The sequence below is a fragment of the Phycodurus eques genome, chromosome 5, assembly GCF_024500275.1.
Source record: "Phycodurus eques isolate BA_2022a chromosome 5, UOR_Pequ_1.1, whole genome shotgun sequence".
Taxonomy (NCBI): domain Eukaryota; kingdom Metazoa; phylum Chordata; class Actinopteri; order Syngnathiformes; family Syngnathidae; genus Phycodurus; species Phycodurus eques.
In genome coordinates, this window is record NC_084529.1 from 15,826,099 (window position 1) to 15,849,290 (window position 23,192).

Here is a 23,192-nt window from a genome sequence, read left to right on the forward strand (position 1 = left end):
GTGGAATAAGTACTCCTACATTCAGCACTTTTTTTTTAAAACAAGTAACTGTACATCTATTTAGGTACAGAGTATGCCTACTTTTGTCGCATCTGGTAGGAGCGTGTGATGGATAAGGATAAATAAAAGATTAGTATCTGTGATCTGATATGAACAGATGCAGCTGATTGGAGACAAAAGGTAACGTTGGCAGGGTTCTGGCGTGACACCTTCAACAGAGAGATGACAGCAGGGCGAACACGAAAGGGCTTTGGTACTGCCGTTTTCCCCTTAAAATTTAATTTCCTCTGCTGTCATTTTGACAGAAGTGGGGGGGGGTGGGAAATAATGTTTATATTTACAGCCGAGGGCAAACTAACTCCACAAAAATAATCCGCGTATGATTAGAAGGTAAAAACGAGGCATTAAACTGTGAATATAAAGCGTTAAGCCGGGTGATTCTGACATGCCTCAATGATCTGGGTCAGTTTGCGCCGGCAGTCTTCGAAATAAAATCAGCTATTAATACATCCCCCTGACAGTGAGACGTAAGATTTGACAGATACAATCCACGCAACAAGAATAGAAAGAGGGCCACTATTAAAAGTGATGCTATTAAGGGTGACGCAATCAAAGCAGGGCTAATTTTACGTGTGATTGTAGACGTCTTCCTCCTCTTTGCTCCGAGATGTAATAAAAGAGCAATGTTGGATGTAGGTTCTATGTTAATTTAGCCTGATAACCCAGCCAGCCTGTCTGAGTACCCATAGGCTCCCTGGCTCATCCCTGCGGTCCTGCTACTCACTGGGCTGCTTCTCTTAGTGTGTCTGTTGTGTGGGTTAACACACTGGAGCTGCCTTTCAATACGCTTGCGTGTTCATTCACTTCATGCACATGACGAGTGACAAAGCTGCAGCTCAGAAAATTATCATTACGGCAATATCACTCTGTTTCACAGAACTCTGTGATTGAAACACCAAAATCTTCAACCAGACCACACAATTTCATCTAATGAAATTTCGCTAGCTTAATGCTAACATATAATGAAAAACGGGCTCACGGAAATTATCATCGATGTTACAGTAATTATAAACTGCTACTTTAACACAGATGGAGCAGCAACACAAACAAACTGAGCATACAACAACACTCAACATATATTCTCCGCTCTGTGTTTTTCCCCAATTACTGTACTATTAGGTACCATGGGGAAAAAAGGTTTCAAAATGCATATAAAACGGACATCCACAAATTAATTTACCTCAACTGATGTACCTGTATAATGCTTAACTTTTGTACAATGCTCGACTAAATTCCCAGGAGATCACGTTTCTCTTACGGATTCTTGCGACGCTAATATGATCCTGATGGGCTCCCTGCAGGGCCGCTTTTCATTTTGATTTCATTTCCTCACCAGAATTGTTAGTTTAGCCGGGCCTCGGAAAACACGTTCAAGGTAACAGATTGCCTGGGAGATTTCCTGGAAATGGGGACAATTATATGGCTCGTGTCGAAAAACTGGGACATATTTGTATTTTGGAAAGCTTTGTCTACGCTCAGGGGACAAAGCTGTTCCAGACAAAACACATCTGCTCAACCTGCTGTGAGGTGACTCAGATACAATCAAGCAGGGTATACACATACTGACTTTTAACATCGACCCCACACATGACAAGGCAAAAATCGGCAAGTATGTGACGAGTGCTCCTAACGTGTGTGATGTACTTCAGTTGACCAACAGAGCACTCGACACACATAATCATATCTCCAAACACAATCGCGAGAAGACCACCAATCTGTCATAGAACCAAGACTGACTGTTGGGATGCAGGAAAATAGTAAGAAGAATAGTAGTAGTAGAAGAAATAAAAGTAGCTTGGCTAACTGTTAGCTTATATAGTTACTACAATGTGGTTGAAAAAAAATCTCTTTCCTAACTGCCTATCGGCCTGTTTCACATCACAACCAGAGTCTGTAGTTTGGCCATCATAAATTATGAACAGGTTTAACATTTAGAATAGTCAGCCCGGCCATTTTCAGAGCAGATCAGGGGAGGAAAAAAAATCACTCTTAACTTCCGATAATCAGACCATTGCTGACTTCGATCATAAGGGTGGTAACAATGCTCAAATTGTGTCAGATTTTCGGTATTTTGCGATCATTAATATTGAACAGGGTCACCATTTTCTAAACAGACCAAGGAGGAGAACTTGTCTCACACACTACAGGAGACATGCAATAATTTGGCCTTTGCTGACTTTTACCATAATGGTGCTACCAATACTCAAATTTGGCCCGATTGTCAGAATATGTGCATCCTAATTGGCTATTGTTCCGTTCCATGTCACAATCACAGAGCCTGTGGTTTGGCCGACCTCAGTGTTGATTACAAACAAGGCTTTAGCATTGTAAATATTGAACAGGTTTAACTTTTACGATCATCGGCCCGGACCGTTTCACGAGCAGATTGGGGAGGGGAAAAAAAGAAATCACTTCTAACACATCCCAGACCATAGGCCATACAGTGAGAATAATCTTTTAGAGACATCAGAGAATCAGGCCTGACTTTGATCAAAAGGGGAAAAATCCTTGCTAAAGTTTGCTACGTTTATGGTATGTGTGCACACCGCTTTAGTGCATTGGCTTCAAATATGATTCTCATTTGAACCATTTCACATACATTGATTCATTTAATCAGTACTTACTGGCTCACGTTGATTATTTCATGTGATTTAATTCGTATTCCTTTGTGGAACTGCAAGTTTATTCGTTGACACAACAAACCCCCTACCTCCTCCTCCTCCTCCTCCTCCCACACCAAATCTAAATATGATCATGCAGCGAGAGTGGGATGATTGCTATTGGCTTTTCCAGTCCACGAGATGACAGCGGGACACATTCCAGAGAACGAAAACAGCGCTGGAGTTCACAAATAGTTTATTGAGCACTTCGTCACACAAAGAGCAAAGTCGATAACAATCTGTCTATGGGACTCTTTGCATTTGCTGAGCCTATACAAGTCTAGCCATATGTTGTTATTATAATCATAGAGCTTTTCTGGTCAGGATGGCTCGTCAGAAAAAAAATAATGACTCACTGGAGTCATCTGAAATACATGCTCAACCTGCTTTGTTAATGCTACCCTATGAATAAAACATATGCCTTGAAAATAAAAGCGCTTTAACCAGTGGGGGGGAAAAAAGATTTGAGGTACAGTGGAACGTCAAATCATCATGATTTAGTCAGCCAATCTTAGGATTACAAATGATGCTGAAGTGAGAGATGACGACGCACTTTGACTTACACACAAACTCGTGAATGTTAAAACTAGTATTAAAGCATTGTCTGTACATGTAACAATTTTATGATGGTGACAGTTTCCGAGTGGAAAAAATGAATTCACAACGGATTGTGCGTTTAGTTTGGACTGCACATGTTGTCACTGTGTTGCCAAGAAACACCACTGAAGAACATTGGTTTCCAAAGTCCAATCGGAGTACTAAACATCACACCTACTGTGTAACCTGTAACTGCTTAATTGTAAAGTTAACGTTAATGGCTTAGTCAATGCCACACCAATGTGCCGTGAGAGATAAGCAGGTTGTTAACAATCGCATTTAATTGGTCTATAAATTCTTCATTGAGTACAAATAACATATTTGTTCATCGATGCACGTGACGACTAGTGACATGCAGAAGAATAAATTGCTCATTCAGTAACCTTGTATCCAACTGTTGCCATTCATACAACAGAATAAGTAATCGCATACACACTAAATTAATTCGCCTCTCGGCCGAAGTCAGCTGAGATAGGCGCCGGCCCATCCGCGACCCTAGTGCGGATAAGCGGTTCAGAAAATGGATGGATGGAATGAGATAAGATAATAATTTTTTCAGTATACTTTATATACGTTTTGAGACATTTTGGTTTGGTAGTGTGCTGGGATTTTTCGTGTATAAAATATGTGCCTTGGCTCAATAAAGGTTGGGAAACACTGGTGTACTGCAATGTTTTCGATGTACTGTACAGATATTATCATCTGTACGGGATGATAGATGGAAACTATCAATGGGCTAAATGTTGTGTATTTACAGCAAAGCTTTGATGTCCCAAAATAAAAATACAGACACTTGGGAAGCCGTAAATAAAAACAGAGAACGCAATGTGAGCACATCAACCCCATCAAAATTAGAATAAACCATGTCGTACATGGTTTGTAGAGGAAACAAACTTGAGTAAAACCTCCAGTTTTGGCTCAACAAGAAAGCTGAGCAGCTTGCTAGTTAGTTGTGGTGTACTGAAAAAATATAATTCTGGATAAATCTCCTTAGATAGTGCCGAACGTGAATAATCCGAGAATTACCCAAATGTCAGACATAATATAGTCATGTCATTAGCCAGCTACCACCACCAATAAAAGAAACTAGTAGAGTAGGTAGTCTTAATGCTCACCTCCATCTCTTCAATGTTATGTTATAACCTCCAGAAGGGTCTTTAACATTGTCATGACAAATGTGCTGTCAAAAAAAAAAAAACATTCACACCCATTACCTTTAAGCAGCCATCATGCCTTGCTGGTATTACAATTACAATATATCATTCAAATGGCCCTATATGTAATGTATTATGAGAGCAGCGGCTGACTTGAATGGACGCGATATGTGCAATTTGCAGTCGTGAATAGCAGATGAGGTCTCTCTATTACGAACCCATTTCTTTTGTATGTGTGTGGGTTTGTGCGTGATAGGCAGCTGACAACAGACTGATGGAAAGTGGAGGCTGAATAATAATAACGGCAATACAGATTTAGGCTTGATTAAGGCACATACAAAGGGGATCAAATTCATGATAATTGTCTTCTCTCCATTTATTTGACTTCTTGTGGAGCCTGGGCTAAGGTTCAATGAGGGAAATTTTATTACAGTTGGATTATGCACCAATTTAATCCTTCCATATGGGTATTGAAGGTCAATTTAAGGGCTTCGTTAACGATATATTTTGAAACCTGCAATACTGAATGCCTCAAATTAAACCATTTGGAGTTGAAGGAACAAAACACTAACCCTGTAGAGTTAAGAATTTTTACTCTTTTTCCATTTCCATCCATTTTCGACTGTTTATCCTCAGTAGGGACTTGGGTGAGCTGTTAACTATCCCATCTGACTTTGGGAGGGAGGTGGGGTACCCTCTGGACTGGTCGCCAGCCAATCGCGGGGCAATTATAGACAAAGAAGCATTGTTTGTTTGCAATTCATATATCTGTGGTGACGCAATGTTCCCAATATGACAAATGGGAAGAACTGATAATGACATTGCGTGCTCTGTGAGATATTTGAGATGACACCAGCCAGAATACTGGAAAAATTCAAACTGAACTAGCACGGAGAAGAGGGAGGGCACAGGGCAGAGGGAGAGTGAGTGGGAGGGGGTCGGCTTGTTATAATTGAGTCATTTTGACAAACCCATTACAAAAATCGCTTAGGGAGGACACAGCACCAACACGGCCTCTCTCTATCTCTACAGTGGGATTTACACTTTAGGTCCCACTTCCAATATATTACCAATGTTCTTTTTTCTTTTTTTTAAACTATTTTGATGTAAATTTCAAGTAACACATCTGATACGGTTGTCGTTACAATAATGGAACCCATGAATCAAGCACTCACGTCACACATAAATAACTCTGCAGGCATCCACAAAGGAATTAAACATAACTACCACGGATATTAAACATTACATAACATTTAGTTGGCCTGGGCTGACTCTTCACCTCATTGAGGGTAAACTCCACATTACTCAATTGGCTACCATCTCCAATTATCTGTCATATTAAATGATGGAGACACGACGGCACAGTGACAAGTTAATAGCACATCCTCCTCACAGTTCTGAGGTTAGGGGTTTGAATCCGGGCTCCGAGTTTAGATATTGATGTTGTCCCCTGCTTGAATGTGTTTTTTTCCCCCCAGGTACTCCAGCTTTCTCTTACCTATCCCCAGAAATGCATATTCAGTTCACTGAATAGTCGAAACCAGTGGTTCTTAATGTTGTTGGAGGTACGGAAACCCGCAAGTTTCATCTGGAGTTCACGAAACCCTTCCTAATTAGAAAAATAAAATAGGGTTTTTCAAATTCAAAACAGGTATATTTTATTGTCTGTGCAGATTCTCAGTCATCCAGGTCATGCACAAAATGAACCACGCATCAGTTCCACACAAAATCATTGTTAAAAGAACAAAACTAACAAACACGAATTTCATACAATAAACAAAACAAAAATCAATTAAATGAAAATTTACTGTAAGTGAATGTGTATTTTGCTGTTGCCATTCCCCTTGGTAAGTGTCACTCTCATATCAGTGAAATGGACTTCGTTGTGAAAATTCACAACGAAATCTGTTCCTTTTCTTGATGTTATTTATATAATCCTCGAAAAGGGTTCATGGGTAAGAGTAGATTTTTTGGGGGTCTTTTTATTATTGGAAGCACTGTCTGACGCCACAGCCATGCTATCAACCCAAGTGTATTGTTGTGAATGTTAAATAAAGATAGTTTAAAAAAGAACAAAGCTTTTCAATTCGAGGCGCAGCACCGCAATGGTAAACGCCCACCTTGATGCAGCGTTGCTTGCGTTTTGAACGGCATGAACACGGCATTAAAAATGCAGTGTAAAAAAGGCTTCTACAGATACATGCATTTTTGCACGCGGTGTGTGTCGAGTCCTCTGTTGAACACCAGCGCCTGCCTCTACGAACCCCTGGGATTCGATCGAACCCAGGTTAAGAATCACTGGTCTAAACTGTCCATAGGTGTGAATGTGAGTGTGAATGATTGTTTGTCTATATGTGCCCTGCATTGGGTACAGTATATTCCATCTGACAGTTTATGCTGCATGTGCATTGGCAGATATCTGATATGTATCTGATTTTCATACACACTTGGAAGAGGCTGATTCCGGTTTTAAAATATCTGATTCCATGTGTTTTTTTTTTTTTTTCGTGTATCCAAATTATGCCATTCGAAAAAAAATCATAATTCTGTCACCGGAAACGCATAGTGTAAATCAGGCCTCTGTCTCTTGATTGTGTTACATTTGGACTACTGAAAGCAGTCCAAGACCTTTGTGGCAGACCTGCCTCCTCCCTAAAATATGACCGTGCTTCATGATGGCTCACTGGAAGGAGAGAAGATGCAGAAGTGAGCAGATGTGGTGGAAGCATTCCCATTCTGCTCTGCTCCTATTCTGTAAAAAGGCAGCAGACTGAAGGAAAAAAAACAAGGAAAGGAAAAGGGGCATGTTTGGCTCCGGGAACCATGCCTGCATTGAAGGAGGGATGTTGGGTTAGAGGAATGAGGGGTTTGGTGGGGGGTTAGAGATTCAATTAAACTACACAAGGAATGAATGCATTTTTAATCACGCCACTCCGTTTCCTGACATGACAGCCACAGCCTTTCTGTAAGACTGCGAGGATAAGGAGCTACCATCTGTATGTGTACGTGTGTGTGCGTGCGCGTGTGCGCGCATGTGTGTGCGCTTGTGTGTGTCCAGCAGCCCAGCAAACACAATACACAGAAGCTTTGGCTGGAGACCACATGGGTGCCACCAAGAGACATTTTGCAGGAGCCAAAAGCAGATCCAATTAGCCCATACACATCATGCCACCGTTTGGCTAATGTGAGAGAAGAGACTTGTCACTGTGGATGTGTTTGTGTGTGTGAATGAAACCTCTGTGGCAAAGGCTCCATGGAAATTAAGCCAGTAGCAAGAGATGGGGGAACTATTTTGCCTGGAAACATGAATAGACTTAAAGCTCTTGGGTATTGAAGGTCCGGAGGCTCTCTCTCGCTCGCTCAATAGCTTCCCCACGAGCAGCGTATTTATTTTTGTTGCATTTTGTCGTAATGCCGTGAGAATGTCGGAATGCTAAGCTTTTAGGCATGACTCTTCAGGGACTTAACATTGTGCGTGTACAAGAAATAAGAGTGGTGACCTGAAAAATCCAAAGCCTACCAATGATTCTACTGTATTTCCTGACCCACTTTCACTGTGTGGCGTTTGTAAAAGGTTCCCTTGAATCCTCTTAGCGTAGCTGAATCATTCATGTGCCCTCACCGTGCTAACCCGATGCTAATTAAAACAGCTGTATCCGTGCACAACTATGTGGCGGGTCTGAAGCCTCTTCAAGACTACAGAGAAGACCGACATTACGGTAATGACCACAAACATTCCTTTCTCTACGCACAGTTGCATCCGTTAACGCATAAAATAATGAAGAGACTCATCAACGGAAGAGTAGTAAATGCTTGTACCTAAAGGAGGGAGCACAAACGCTAATAATCGGACCAAATGTGAGCGTTTTCCTCCCTTCTGATCAAAGACAGCAAAAGCTGATTATTGGATTTCTGTAATTGATTATCGTGAGCGATTATCCTGTGGTGTGGGGTGTGCTAAGAGGAATTTTTCCTCCACGTTCTGCTTGGAAAACGGTCGGGTAGAAAGACCAGATTTACTATGGCAAAACCTCATGTGTGTGGTCAGTAGACTTTAAACCAAACTGATCGGTTTGATTGGTATGGGCCTATAATTAGCATTTTATGCTGATCGGATGATCGGCTTTAATGTCATAATTCGTCGATCCGATCAATGAAGTCATTGATCGGCTCCGCATAAGACATTTACTCCGCCTCGCAATCATGCACAGTATATTTGAATCCAAAAGCTAGTTTCTTTTTAGCCTTGTCGCGTGTCTTTTGACGTAGTACTGTAAATATCTGACAGCTAATCAAGTTATTTAAAAAAAAAAAAAAAAAACATGTCAGCGGTGTGGGACAGACCACACGTCTGAGACAGACAACACGTAATACGTGGATCAGACTACAAGACAAATTTGTTCTTTCACGATTGTACCATGTCAGACTACTGCAATAAGATCTCGTATTCCGATACCACCACATCCCGTTTTTTACGATCACTGGGCTTCATCTTGTCAACTCAAACGCGACCGTGTACACTCGTTACCATGGCGAAGACAACAATAACGGATCGTGTCGTGTGTTTGTAAGAACAAAATGTGGGAAAACGTGTGTTGGTGGTCACCGGTGCTCGGGAGAGGACTTTCATTCAAGGATTGCTTGAGGTATGTTTACGTACATTTAATACGATACAGCTTGAAAGCTGGCAACAAAATGTTAGGTAGCCTAGCAAGCTAGTGCTAGCACTAACGGTTGAAAGCGAACATGCAGGCGTTCTGTCGAATCATGCTCTAAAGTTTTGGTTTGTGTGAAGTAATTTAATTACAATTAAGTAATTTAATTACAGTAAGTTAGCACGCATTATTTCTGTCATGTTGTAATGTTGGTTTGACCTGACTGATTAGAATACATGATATGACTAGAGCAGTGATTTCCAACATTTATGGAGTCAAGCCACATATTTTACAATTGTAAAATCTCACGGCACACCAACAAACAAAAATGTCACGAAAAGTGGATACATTAATTACTGTATGTACTTCCTGCCATCTAATAGAAGACCATTCATTTGATCTGTCTGTCACTATGCCTCACTGGCATAAAAAGATGAACAAAGACACATTATTTATCCATCCATCCATCCATTTTCTGAGCCGCTTATCCTCATAAGGGTCGCGGGCGTGCTGGAGCCTATCCCAGCTATCATCGGGCAGGAGGCGGGGTACACCCTGAACTGGATGCCAGCCAATCGTAGGGCACATAGAAACAAACAACCGTTCGCACTCACATTCACACCTACGGGCAATTTAAAGTCTTCAATCAACCTACCATGCATGTTTTTGGGATGTGGGAGGAAACCGGAGTGCCCGGATAAAACCCATGCAGGCACGGGGAGAACATGCAAACTCCACACATGCGGGGCCGGGGATTGAACCCCAGTCCTCAGAACTGTGAGGCAGACGCTCTAACCAGTAGGCCACCGTGCCGCGCATTATTTATTGTAAATATAATTTTTGGAGCAATTAAGTACACAAGTACATACAATAACTGAACAAGTCATTTAAATAGACAGCATTGCTCCATCTTGTGATCGGATCGGTGATCGATTTGTACACCTTCTACTGCAGATTTGAAAAGGACACTTTCACAATAAACATCAACTCCATCTTCAAAAAGGCCCAGGAGAAGATGTACTTCCTGCGGCTTCTGAGGAAGCACGGCCTGCCACAGGAGCTGTTGAGGCAGTTCGACACAGCGGTCATCGAATCAGTCATGTGTTCTTACATCACAGTCTGGTTTGGTGCTGCCACAAAAAAGGACAAACTCCGACTGCAACGGACAATCAAAACTGCTGAAAAAATTGTCGGTGCCCCCCTACCGACACTTGAGGACTTGCACGCTGCCAGAACTAAGACAAGAGCGTGCAAAATCCTCTTGGACCTTCCACATCTTGGTCACCAGCTCTTCCAGCTCCTTCCCTCAGGTGGGTGCTATCGATCAATGCAAACTAAAACTAGCAGACATTCCAACAGCTTCTTCCCTCTTGCCATCAACTTCTTAAACAGCTAACTTACAATGCCATTGCAACATGCTGCCAATTTTTTTGTCTTGGGTTTGTTGTCACATTTCTGTCGGGCCAATTATACTCGTGCACTCACTGTGGTAGTCTCTCAACGCTGCACTATTTGCATATCTGTTGTTGACCAATACTGGCCACTCGTGCCAGAGTAGCATCTGCACCACTTGCACACTGACTGAGGAGTATCTGCAACATTTGCACAATCAACATTGTCCCAGATTATCGCACTACTCGTCACTTTAAACTGCATACATTCCTTGAAGTCTCGGCGCCCTTTGCACAATGGTCATTGCACCGGACTATTGCTATATTAGTCATTCACACTGCTCTAAGTGCTAGAGGACTCTCCATCTTTTTGCACAATTGTCAAAAAAATATATATATAAATAAATAAAAAATATTTTTTTAAATTTGTACCGGCATTACCAGATAACTCGGAACCCTTTATTTCTCAGTGACTGTTTTTTTTCAATGTCTTTGTGTCTAAAAAGTGTTCTTTGTCAATTGACTGTCTGACAGAGTGGCTCAAACTACCGGAGACAAATTCCTTATGTTTTTATTTATTTACTTGGCAAAATAAAGATGATTCTGATTCTGTGAATGTGTGCGCGGTAAAGAAATGAATGCCGATTTGAATATCCAGGAATGCAAAGTAGCCATCTATCCCTGTTTTCTAGCATCTATAAGCAATTAGCACAATGAATAAATTACTCGCCTAATTAGGTGGCTAAGAGGAAATACAGAGAAAGTCGAGGATTTTCCTGGACACCACACACTGCATGAATAATCCACTGCTGCAGTTGTAAGAATTCTTGAAAAAAATATATATAAAATTGATGTTCAGCAACCAAGAAATTAAGTTTTAAAGGTGTTATGCTAGCAGCTGAGTTTATCCTGGGAAAGGATTACTCTTCCCTTCAACATATGTTTGTACTCGTAAACAATGTTAAGGGGAAACAGGAGCTTAATGACCAAACTCATTACATCATTGAAGCAATGCAGAGCAAGCAGGGATTCAGACACCATACTGGGAGGCCTTAAAGGTATCTTAAAGAGCTGACATATGTGAGTTTTCATTGGGAATGCTTGAGCGCCTCGTAAACCACAGGAACCTGAGTCATCTGCCTCAAGACAAACGCCAGGGGAAACGGGAATATGACCGTGGCATCCATCAGAATCCCCCATCTTGTTCTCGTTCCTGATTTCATTCTCAATCTTTCCTTCCTGTATTTATTACCAGTGGGGTGATTCATGGCTCGCTGTAGAAAAGATGTGAAGGATGTCGACGACATAAGGCAAAAGATAAACCCATCCTTCAGTTTTAAGTTGGATGGATGAAAGGCTCTCACATGCTGAGAAAACATTCCTAAAGTCTCTCCTCAATGGTCTCACCTTGTGCTGAGCCATGTAGGCCACACAACCAAGGTTAGCTCCCAGGACTGCCAATTTATCCTGCAGTGTTACCTCTGACATATAATCGGCACATTGTTTCTGCACTAATTAATGAGAGAGCATCTGGAAGAGATGCGAGCATATGCCGGCCTCTGGCCTCGGACCGTAATTATGCACCGAGAGGTCAGCCACGTCGTGCAAGAGAGAGGAGAATGAAATAATATGTTTAAAAGCAAAATTGCTAAATTACAGAGCATGAAGACAAAAGACAGACAAAAAAAACTTACAAAGACATCCATCAGCATGTGCTCCAAGGTCACCTCAATGTCCTCCAGTCTGGATGAGAGAGTCATTCTTCAGCCAGTACAATAAAACTTTGAACTGTACTGATGCTATGTTTAACCATGGGATCCTGACAATTGGTTTAAAGTCATTCTCCAAATGATAATGCCATGATTTCAGTCTTTGTCCACAAATGATGAAATCAAATGAAAATGTGCCTTTGAAATAAGTATTCCGGACTGGTTCCAAGAGTATTCCTTTAGATCTTTTTCGGTGGCTAATGGTGAATATTTGTGACTATCCCCATGGCGAACTCTCCTGAACAGCGTTGCGTCGGGTGGGTCTAACTTGCCACTAGAGAGGATTTGATTGGACACTCCTCTTCATAAAAATTAGGCATTGGTTTTATTTTTTGGATATTTGTTGGAACAGGATGTCTCCTCCCTCTTCCCCCCTATTTTTCTCTTGCTCTCCCCTTTTTTTCCTCTTAATGCCCTTTCAAGTTTGTGTCCACAGTGGATGTCTTTGTAAAGATGGAGAGCCTGGGGCAGCTGATGCCCAGTTCTCGATGCTCTTGGCTGGGGTCATCCTCTCTCACACCGGGATTCTAGTCAATGCGTCTTTGTAAAGGGCTCATTAAACGCCGGCCAGGGATCTCACATGCCTCACAGACACATGGGGGACAACAACAGCGATATGTTGTATACGGACTTGGCAGGAAGCTTACGTAACACTGATGGGAAGGGGAGGGGGGACAAGCCGTTTGCGGGTGGAGGGAACACAGTGGCATCAGTGAGGGAGGAAGCAAGGCAAAGACGGGAAGCAAAGGATGTTCGTGGGATGCTTCAAGAAGAGTTGTTTTTGTTTTTTTGGTTAAGCGCTGGAGGAATGCACCCTACGTTACCCCTGTAAGAAGATTCTGTCTGAAACATAGTTATACATAAAGACTTATTGAGACAAAGGGGGAAGAAGCGTGGGGGAGTTGAGTTTATCTGGGCTGTTCATACAAACAGGACATGACTAGAATAAGTCAGGCGACAGTCTAATTTACATTCACATATTGCGCAAAGTGGCAGACACTCCTGATTGCTATGTTTCGTGCTTTTTAGCGGGATAATGCAGAAGATTTAAACTCTCCATTTACCAGTTCATCTACATTCCCACACACATCTATGGCCACAAGCTGCGGGTCGTGACCAAAAGAACAACATCACGGATACAGCCAAAATGAGTTTCCTCCGCAGGGTATCCGGGCTTTCCCTTCGAGACAGTGTTAGAAGCTTGGTTAGCTGGGACTGATTCAGAGTCGAGCTGCTGCTCCTCCACATCGAGAGGAGTCACATGAGGTAGCTTGGGGATCTGGTTAGGATGCCTCCTGACGCCTCATTGGTGAGGTGTTGTAGGTATGTCCCACAAGGAGGAGGCTCCAGCGATGACCAAGTACATGCTGAAGAGGCGATGTCTTCTGGCTGGCCTGCGAATGCCCCAGGAACCCCCAAGAAGAGCTAGATGAAGTGGCTGAGGAGAGTGAAGTCTGAGTTTCTTTGCTTAGGCTGCTGCCACTGCGACCTGATGGATGGCGTGATGGATTTTCATTTCCATCCAAGTGATTGGGGTGTTTTAGTTTCTAGTATGGATGGGCCAAGGAAAATATTTTAGTGAATATCTGTTGAGCAAATGATAAATGTCCCATTCTCTCTTGAAGGGAGAGCCAACCCCAAGGTGGAACGTCCAACGGAGGCCACTACGTATGTCCTAGAAATAGTAGTACGGAGCCAAAGTGCGACGAAACAATGAATAAAGTAAAGCCAATTGAAGTTCACTATAGAGCATTTTGCCCCTTTTCTACAGCAAGCTATTAACTCGGGACAGCTCACCTCGCTACTGACACAAAAAGCTACAGCTCTGGACGCTGTAGTTTACATTTTAGTTTTGTTGCAGCAGTCCTTAGTCCCTTCTTGAACATATTTTGTCTCCTTATGGTGACCAATATAGTAATCCGCTATCTGCAGTTTAAATTTTTGGGGCAGTTTTTGAAAGATAAGATTATTGTAGCCACGATCGGAAGGTAATACAATGTGATTCATTCTTATGTGCCACAGTTTGGACGCCTGTCTGTTCTCGGTTCCCGTATCTTCTTGTATGGCTTCGTGAAGACATCGCTCTGCCCTGCCATCTTACCCAGCCTTCTTACAAAGCCGTACAGTCCCAGAGAATGAATGACAATTTACCCCATGACCCTTCCTGGGTGTGGGGTCAACAGAATCAGCAACTCATCAGTTCTCGCATCAGCTATGCAGCAAGGAGCGCTGGAGTTTGACAGAAACCGTATTACACCAGTGGTCCCCAACCACCGGTCCACGGACCGGTACCGGGCCATGAGGCATTTGTTACCGGGCCGCAGAGAAAGAATGACCAATTTATTTAATTTCTGTTGTATTGCAATTCACGTGTCAATGTGTTTATTTTGAAAATTGACCAGACCTTCTCCGCCGCAACACCTGCATGTCTCAATTGACACGTCAAGACTGCACAGAATGCTTCCGTTTCCGGTCCCAGCAGCCTGGAACGCTTCTGGTTCCAGTCCGAGCGGGCTGGCTAACGGCGGCAGAGCTCAAAGAACTAAATCATTTCATAAACTAATTCAGCTCACTACAGTAACTGAAAAGATTTCTTCTTTTGAACGAAACGTTTGTGAACAAAACAACACTATATCAGGAGTCCTACTTAAAATACGGTTTTATCGCAACAGTTAACTCTCACGCACCAAGTCCGCTCTGATACAGATACAGTCGTAGGTTTCTGCCCGGCACAGGCAGAACTACTTTTACAGAGTTAAAAGTCTACTCTCATTGAGGAGCTACGGAACTGCAGTCTGGTCTGCCTGCCCCCACTCCTGGATTGTGCCCACAGTGGACGCGCCACGAACAGCGAAGGAGGAAGCAGAACGAGGCAAGCATGTGTGTGTGTGTGTGTGTGTGTGTGTGTGTGTGTGTGTGTGTGTGTGTGTGTATATATATATATATATATATATATATATATATATATATATATATATATATATATATATATATATATATATATATGCACGCCCACACAGCCGGTCCGTGAGAAAAATGCCGACTCCTAACCGGTCCGCGGTGAAAAGAAGGTTGGGGAACATTGTATTACATAGCCTGGATTATGCACTTTCGTGGATCATACATGCCGCATGTAATGCACACGGCTGACTGTTTAAGACAAAATGCAGTCAGTCTCGGGGTCTTTGTAAGCCTCTGGAGGCTTTTCTGTCGGCCCCATGTAGCTCCTTATGCTGCCTACATTGAATATGTATCAAACCACCATTAATAACTCAGACATATCCCTCTTAATTCTCATCGGCATGCCGCTCATGCCTTACTCTCCTCCGCCTTGAAGGTGGAGAGGGACATTGCGTCACTTGTAAGTGGCTGGCAGCGTTTGGGCCCGCGTGTGTCATTAGTGAGGAGCTTAGCCTCCAACAGGGGCCACACAGGTCGGGTATGTCCCAGTGTGACTATGTGTTTTTGCACAGCTAAACACCGGATTTCAAGGTGCATGTCATGATAAATGAAGCCAGGGGGACGGAAACCAGAGTCTGACAACCGCCATTCTACGAAGAGCACTGTGCTACTATTTTTAATTATCCATCCATCCATTTTCTGTACCGCTTATCCTCACTAGGGTTGCGGGCGGGCTGTGGCCTATCCTAGCTATCTTCGGGCGAGAGGCAGGGTACTGAATTGGTCGCCAGCCAATCGCAGGGCACATATAAACAAACAACCATTCATACTCACATTCACACGTACGGGCAATTTAGAGTCTTCAATCCTATTTTTAATTAGATGGACAAAATTCCAGGACTTTTTAAAGTTGGAAACTTTCCATGGGAATTAATAGGAATGAACAAGAATAAACAAGGAATTTACCATATTGAAGGTTGGCTCTTAAAGCGGAACTCAAATCCATCCATCCATTCTCAATACCGCTTATCCTGTTCAGGGTCTCGGGGTGCTGGAGCCTATCCCAGCTGACTTTAGGTGAAAGGCAGACTACACTCTGAACTGGTCGCCAGACAGTCACAGGGCACATCTATATAGACATGGACAACTATTCGCACTCACATTCACACCGCCACTGAGTGGGAACTAAACCCACGCTGCCTGCACCGAAGTTAGACGAATATACCACTACACCATCAGTAACTGAACTTAAATATACTTGGGGGAAAATATTTTATCATAATCCTAACTACAACACCCAGATCCACCCAATTATCAATTTTCTATCGTCCTTGTCCTCAGTTAGGGTTACAGGTGAGCTGGAGCCTATCTCAGCTGCCTATGGATGACACCTCGGACTGGTCGTCAGTCAATCGTAGAGCATATAGACAAAGAAAAATTCACATAAAAAAAATTCACAGCTATGGCTAATTTCATCAATTAATTCATGTTTTCGAAATGCGGGAGAAGGCCGGAGTACCCAGAAAAAACTCACAGAGAGTAAGCACACTCCACTGTGCTGCCCCATTACGAAATTATCATGTACAAAAATATTTATCCTTGAGGATGATGCATTTTTGCATCAGTAAGATAATTTTTTAATTCATGTGAAAGCCCACTGAATGTTGGCTGTTGGCTTAAATAGTTCACCAACTACATCAAAAGTCAATAATTGCAGAGCTCAAACTATTCAAGGATACTGAAGAACACCATTATTTGAAGCTAAGAATGTGGAGTGTCATCCACATTCTTAGCTCAGTTCAGTTAGCTTAGCTCAGTTCTTACTTTAGTTCAGGATAAAAAGCCTTTTATACTGAAGTTCTCAATGAAGCACAACACCCCATCAAATACGCCATGTCCTAGTGTTTGTGGAAATTCAACCAAATCTGACAGTACCTTAAATTGCAGCATGCTAAAGCAGTCCGAGGTGTTAGCCCATCGTCCTTTGGCATCAGACCAGTCTGGGAATCTTACTGTATCAGTAATCCATAAAGTGTCAAGCCCAATTGAGTTTTGACTACCGCAGCAGCTCACACTTTGCATGGCAAACCCCGCCAAATTGACAAGACCCCTCTTACTGTTGATCGTAACCTCTTAGGACATTTCAACACTCTGAGCTGGACAACGCCGCTTCGTCTTCGTGACTGGTGGTAATGTTGTCACCTGGCATGGAAAATAGGCTGCTAATCAAACCCCGGGCACGATTCCAAATTCAGACGCACACATGCACACACACTGTGTCATTCAAAAATAGCATCTACTCCAGACACGTTGATAAAGCCTCTTAAGGAAGGTTTGCTGCCAACTGTTTCAGGGATTTATCGTGTATACTACTTTGACACAAAGTACTGTAGGTGTGATAGTCTGTAGAGTAGAGACAGCCTCCACTACATCTGTTTGTGCGCCTTTCAGCGGTGTGTGCGTCTGCAAATTGCCCTACTGTTGATTCTTTATATGCGTTACTCCCCTAATGGGAAGACTGCATATTTGGTATTATTTTTGTCCGTTCATCCAGAAGAACATCTGTGAGGTAAATGATGTAGAATGAAATAGATGGTCTGGCTCATGATCTCTGTTCGAGTTCATCCCAAAGGTGTTTGATTGGGCTGAGGTCAGGGTTCTCAGGTTTGAATCGCGGCTCTGGTCTTCCAGTTTGGAGTTTCTGTGTTCTCTCATGTGGAGGGTTGTTTGTCTAAATATTCCCAGTAATTGGCTGCTGAACAGTCCAGGGTTGGAGGTGGGAGTGGAAACTCCTTCTGGGGACATCGAGTCCAAGTGGACCATGTTCCGCGCCTCCATTGCTGAGGCGGCCGACCGGAGCTGTGGCCGTAAGGTGGTCGGTGCCTGTCATGTCATGGCGGCAATCCCCGAACCCGTTGGTGGACACCAACAGTGAGGGATGTCGTCAAACTGAAGAAGGAATCCTATCGGCCCTTTTTGGCCTGTGGCAGCTGATGGGTACCGGCTGGCCAAGCGGAATGCAGCTTTGGTGGTCGCTGAAGCAAAAACTCGGGCATGGGAGGAGTTCGGTGAGGCCATGGAGAAAGACTTCCGGACGGCTTCAAGGAAATTCTGGTCCACCATCCGGCGTCTCAGGAGGGGGAAGCAGTTGTGAGCCGGTGGGGAGAATACTTCGAAGACCTCTTCAATTACACCGACACGCCTTCCCATGAGGGAGCAGAGTCTGGGTTCTCTGAGACGGGCTCTCCTATCTCTGGGGTTGAGGTCACCGAGGTGGTTAAAAAGCTCCTCTGTGGCAAGGCCCCGGGGATGGATGAGATTCGCCTGGAGTTCTTCAAGGCTCTGGATGTTGTAGGGCTGTCCTGGTTAACACGCCTCTGCGTCATCGCATGGCAGTCTGGGGTGGTGGTCCCCCTTCCGGGGACCGGAGGGTGTGTTCCAACTACAGGGGTATCACACTCCTCAGCCTCCCTGGTAAGGTCTATTCAGGGGTGCTGGAGAGGAGGATCCGTCTGGAAGTTGAATCTCAGATTCAGGAGGAGCAGTGTGGTTTTCGTCCTGGCCGTGGAACAGTGGACCAGCTCTACTCCCTTGGCAGGGTCCTCGAGGGTGCATGGGAGTTCGCCCAACCAGTCTACATGTGTTTTGTGGACTTGGATAAGGCGTTCAACCATGTCCCTCGGGGAGTCCTGTGGGGGTTGCTTTGGGAGTATGGGCTACCGAACACCCTGATACGGGCTGTTCGGTCCCTGTATGGCCGGTGTCAGAGTTTGATCCGCATTGCCGTCATTAAGTCGGACTCGCTTCCAGTGAGGGTTGGACTCCGCCAAGGCTGCCCTTCGTCACCGATTCTCTTCATAACTTTTATGAACATAATTTCTAGGTGCAGCCGAGGCGTAGAGGGGGTCCGGTTTGGTGGCCTCAGTATTGCATCTCTGCTTTTTGCAGAGGATGCGGTTCTGTTGGCTTCATCAAGCCGGACCTCCAACTCTCACTGGAGAAGTTCGCAGTTGAGTGTGAAGCGGCTGGGATGAGAATCAGCACCTCCAAATCTGAGACCATGGTCCTCAGTCGGAAAAGGGTGGCGTGCCCGCTCCAGGTCGGGAATGAGATCCTGCCCCAAGTGGAGGAGTTCAAGTATCTTGGAGTCTTGTTCACGAGTGAGGGAAGAATGGAACGGGAGATCGACAGGCGGATCGGTGCAGCGTCTGCGGTGAAAAAACTGATGACTTTTTATCGATCCATTGTGGAAAAGAAGGAGCTAAGCCGAAAGGCAAAGCTCTCGATTTCCCCGTCGATCTACGTTCCTACCCTCACCTATGGTCATGAGTTGTGGGTCGTGACCGAAAGAACAAGATCCCGGATACAAGCGGCCGAAATGAGTTTCCTCCACAGGGTGTCCAGGCTCTCCCTTAGAGATAGGTGAGAAGCTCGGTCATCAGGGAGGATCTCAGAGTCGAGCCGCTGTTCCCCCACATCGAGAGGAGCCAGATGAGGTTGCTGGGGCATCTAATTCGGATGCCTCCTGGACGCCTCCCTGGTGAGGTGTTCCAGGCACGTCCCACCGGGAGGAGACCCCGGGGACGACCCAGGACACGCTGGAGAGACTACATCCTTCGGCTGGCCTGGGAACGCCTCGGGATCTCCCCAGAAGAGCTGGATGAAGTGGCTGGGGAGAGGGAAGGCTGGGCATCCCTGCTAAAGCTACTGGCCCTGCGACCCGACCTCGGATAAGCGGTAGAAAATGGATGGATGGATGGATGGATGGATGGATGGACAGTCCAGGGTTGTACCCTGCTTTTTAGCTAGTTTGCTGGAATAGGCTGTAGCTTACTGAATGAGAACCAACACTATCCAAAAGGGATGGATGAATTAATTGTGGTCAGGCAGCATGTGTGGGTGAATGTTTAGCATGACTGCCTCAAATTCCTGAGGTTATGGGTTCAAATCTCGACTCTGACCTTCCAGTTTGGAGTTTGCATGTTCTCCCTGTGGTGACGTGGGTTTTCTCTGGGAACTTGAGCTTGCATGTTAGGTTGTTTGAAGACTAAATTGTTTATAGATGTGAATGGTTTGTTTGAATGTGCCCTCCTTTTGGCTGACAACCACTCTCTCACTCTAAGTCAGATGGGGTAGGCTCCAGCCCACCCTAATGAGGAAAAGCGAAAACGAATGGATGGTCTACCCGTTTTCAGAGAGTTGCATTCCTGTCATTTTTGCCGGAAGGGAGCAAGCGGCATTGTGCTCAGTCATTCTCTCGCTCGTGGATTCTGCTGCGTCATTCCGCACCCTAAATATGTCACTTCCCATTAGAGTAGATGTCTCTGTTGTGTGCTTTTCTTTCCCTTTGGAAGCCGCTCCTTGCAATTTCTGGAAAGGTATGTGAGGACAGAAGCAGTTGCACTCAACATTTGTATGCGTTTCTCGCTGTGATGGTTAAATGTCCTTTGTCGATCAAAAACATTTGAATTAATGACATCAACAGACTTAACTTTTCTAGCTTTGAGCGCTTGTCCTTACAAACATCTCTCTACTGAGTGAATGCATGTTTGAGAGGCAGTGAGCAAACAGAATGCGACATCGGGCATATTTTAGATTCTGGTTGTACGAAGGCCTCCAACATTTTCTGCCCTAGTAAACTCAGCCCAGTTTACCCGGCAACAAGAAAGCTCAGCATTCAAACACAGATAGACGCACACGCACCTACCGACTCTTCCAATTAGCTGATGTGCTCGTTTGCCCGCTATCCAGCATGACTGTTATGACTTACTCTGGCGTGCAAACGCCACACTCACGTTCACTTAACATCAAGACACGCACGTGAGTCCACATCGCCAAAGTCCACGCCTGATTAAGAGTCTGATTTATAGCAGTGGGCCTTAAATGTTTGATGCCGCGGCTACATATTTAAACTGTACAGCTTCAATTGTGAGGGGAAATGGGTTAGACATGATTCTGCTCTCTGGGGAAAACATTGGAAAGAAGAGAAACACGGGTTCACACATTTGAATGCATGTACGTATGAGCGTATGTCTGTGTTTAAAAAAACGTGAATAGAAACTGTAATGGTTCACTGCCAAACATTTGGATTATTTAGATGTGGAAGGTGTACAGTTTGGCCGATTTCTTAAGTGAGGCAAGATCAAATGATACCTTGGCTTACGAGTAAAATTTGTTCCATGACCATGCTCTCAACTCAAATCACTCGTGCAATACTGTATAGTAGTCCCTCCTTTAAAGGGAGAGTTATACTAAAGAACTATGCATATTACCAATACAAAATATGCATGTGAAGAGCAGGTATTATTCTTTTCCATTTGGGGTCGCCATCCTCACGTTCTTATCTACACCACAGTGTCTTTGGCTTTGAATGTTTGGGGCTTTAAAGGGCGAGGCCTGGCCTGTTGAGTTATGTGGAGTCAGCAAACGAAAGTGTGGTTTTGGCTGTTGTTGACTTAGGATAGCAGTGGGCTGTTAAGTGGCTAACCGTTCGCCAATCTGCGTGTTGCGTGCCTCTGGGCGTCAGTTGTGGCTGATGAATGTGCTTGTTACAGTACCTTTATTTAGTTTGTATATGTTAAATAGCGCGAAGAAAGTCAACTCGTGGCTGTGTCTATCCTTGACCAGCTGGGGAGAGATTACAACTAGCAGAGGATGGAGGATTTACCGTAGACAATTGATTGTGTAAGCCGGTTCTGCCTTGCAGTAGTCACATCGCACTTTGTTGTCTTTTTTAGGGGTGAAATGATCCCTAATTTTGGACACTCTCTGTCTTTGACACACTCTTCCCTCCTGGCTCGTGCTTATTGCTACATGGGTATGTAGGTACATTAGTCTGTGTGTAAAAATGATCACCGCAAAATCCCTCGATATCGCGAAATATTTGCAATATAAATTTCGATATGTATGAGTTAAAAAATCCGCAATTCTGCCAGATCGCAAACAGTGAACCACGATATGGAAAGAGATAGCTGTACTAAATTTCTAATACCAAGTTTTTTATTTAATATTAAAATGCTCAATGTTTTGGGCATTTTCAAAATACACATGAATAATAATGACTATTGTTCTAATATTATGCATGTTTGAATATTGTTTGCGTGATTATTGGTGATCTATGGAGCCCCAGACATGACAATACTAGTTCAATACTAGCACAAATTAGTAGTTTGTGCGCACAAACTACTAATTTGTACGCACGAAATACTAATTTCTATGCACAAACTACTACTTCATGCGCACAAACTACTTCTTCGTGCGCACGAAGTAATTGTTCGTGCGCGTGAAGTAGTTACTGCATGCGCACGAAGAAGGCGTGGCTCCGTACTGGACTGGAGGGTAACCAAATCGAGCGCACTATTGCGGACTTGTTACAAACGATGCAGCCGAAACCGCAAGCGATTGCTTCAGGGTAAGTTTCTTTTCTTATCATGTTCTAGTCAATATCTTACTATTCTACATTTAGGCAGTTATTTGATTGGGTCTATGTTTGCTACTATCGTATTCGAAGTACGGGAACATAGCTCAAGCAAGCCTTAAACGAACGTCCTCTCCTGTCCTGAGCACCACCAACACACGTTTTTCCCCATTTTGTCCTTATAATACAAAGTCGGCGCGCTGCACTCTTGTTGTCGTCACCACGGTAACGAGTGTATCCGGTCGCATTTGAGTTGACAAGCTAAAGCCCAATGATCGTAAAAAACGGGATGCGGCGGTATCGGAATACAAGATTTTATTGCAGTAGTCTGACATTGTGCAATCGTGAAAAAGCAAATATGTCTTGTAGTCTGACCCAGGCATTACGTGTTGTCTGTCTCAGACGTGTTGTCTGTTCCACACTGCTGGAATGTTTTTTTTTTATATATTATTGGCCGTCAGGTATTTCCAATACTACCTCAAAAGCTAAAAATAAACTAGCTTTTGGATTCAAATATACTGTGCACGATGGCGACACGGAGTAAATGTCTTTTGCGGAGCCGATCAATGATGTAATTGATTGGATCGG

General features: G+C 43.8%; 1 protein-coding gene across 7 annotated transcripts in view; it reads right to left on the bottom strand.

The window, feature by feature from the left end:
- frmd4a (FERM domain containing 4A) overlaps positions 1 to 23,192 on the bottom strand; it is a 150,263-nt gene that overhangs the window by 102,189 nt on the left and 24,882 nt on the right. For 3 of the 7 annotated variants that reach the window (XR_009768612.1, XM_061677721.1, XM_061677723.1), the window contains exon 1: positions 17,123 to 17,308. The exons of 2 other annotated variants lie outside the window; for them this stretch is intronic. Coding sequence is in view for 4 of the 5 variants with exons in the window: in XM_061677721.1 (XP_061533705.1) it covers positions 17,123 to 17,269 (147 nt within the window). In the remaining variant the exon portion in view is untranslated. Of the gene's footprint in view, positions 1 to 12,211; positions 12,574 to 17,122; positions 17,311 to 23,192 lie in introns of those variants that run through there. 2 more of the 7 variants (XM_061677722.1, XM_061677728.1) reach the window with 2 other exon arrangements.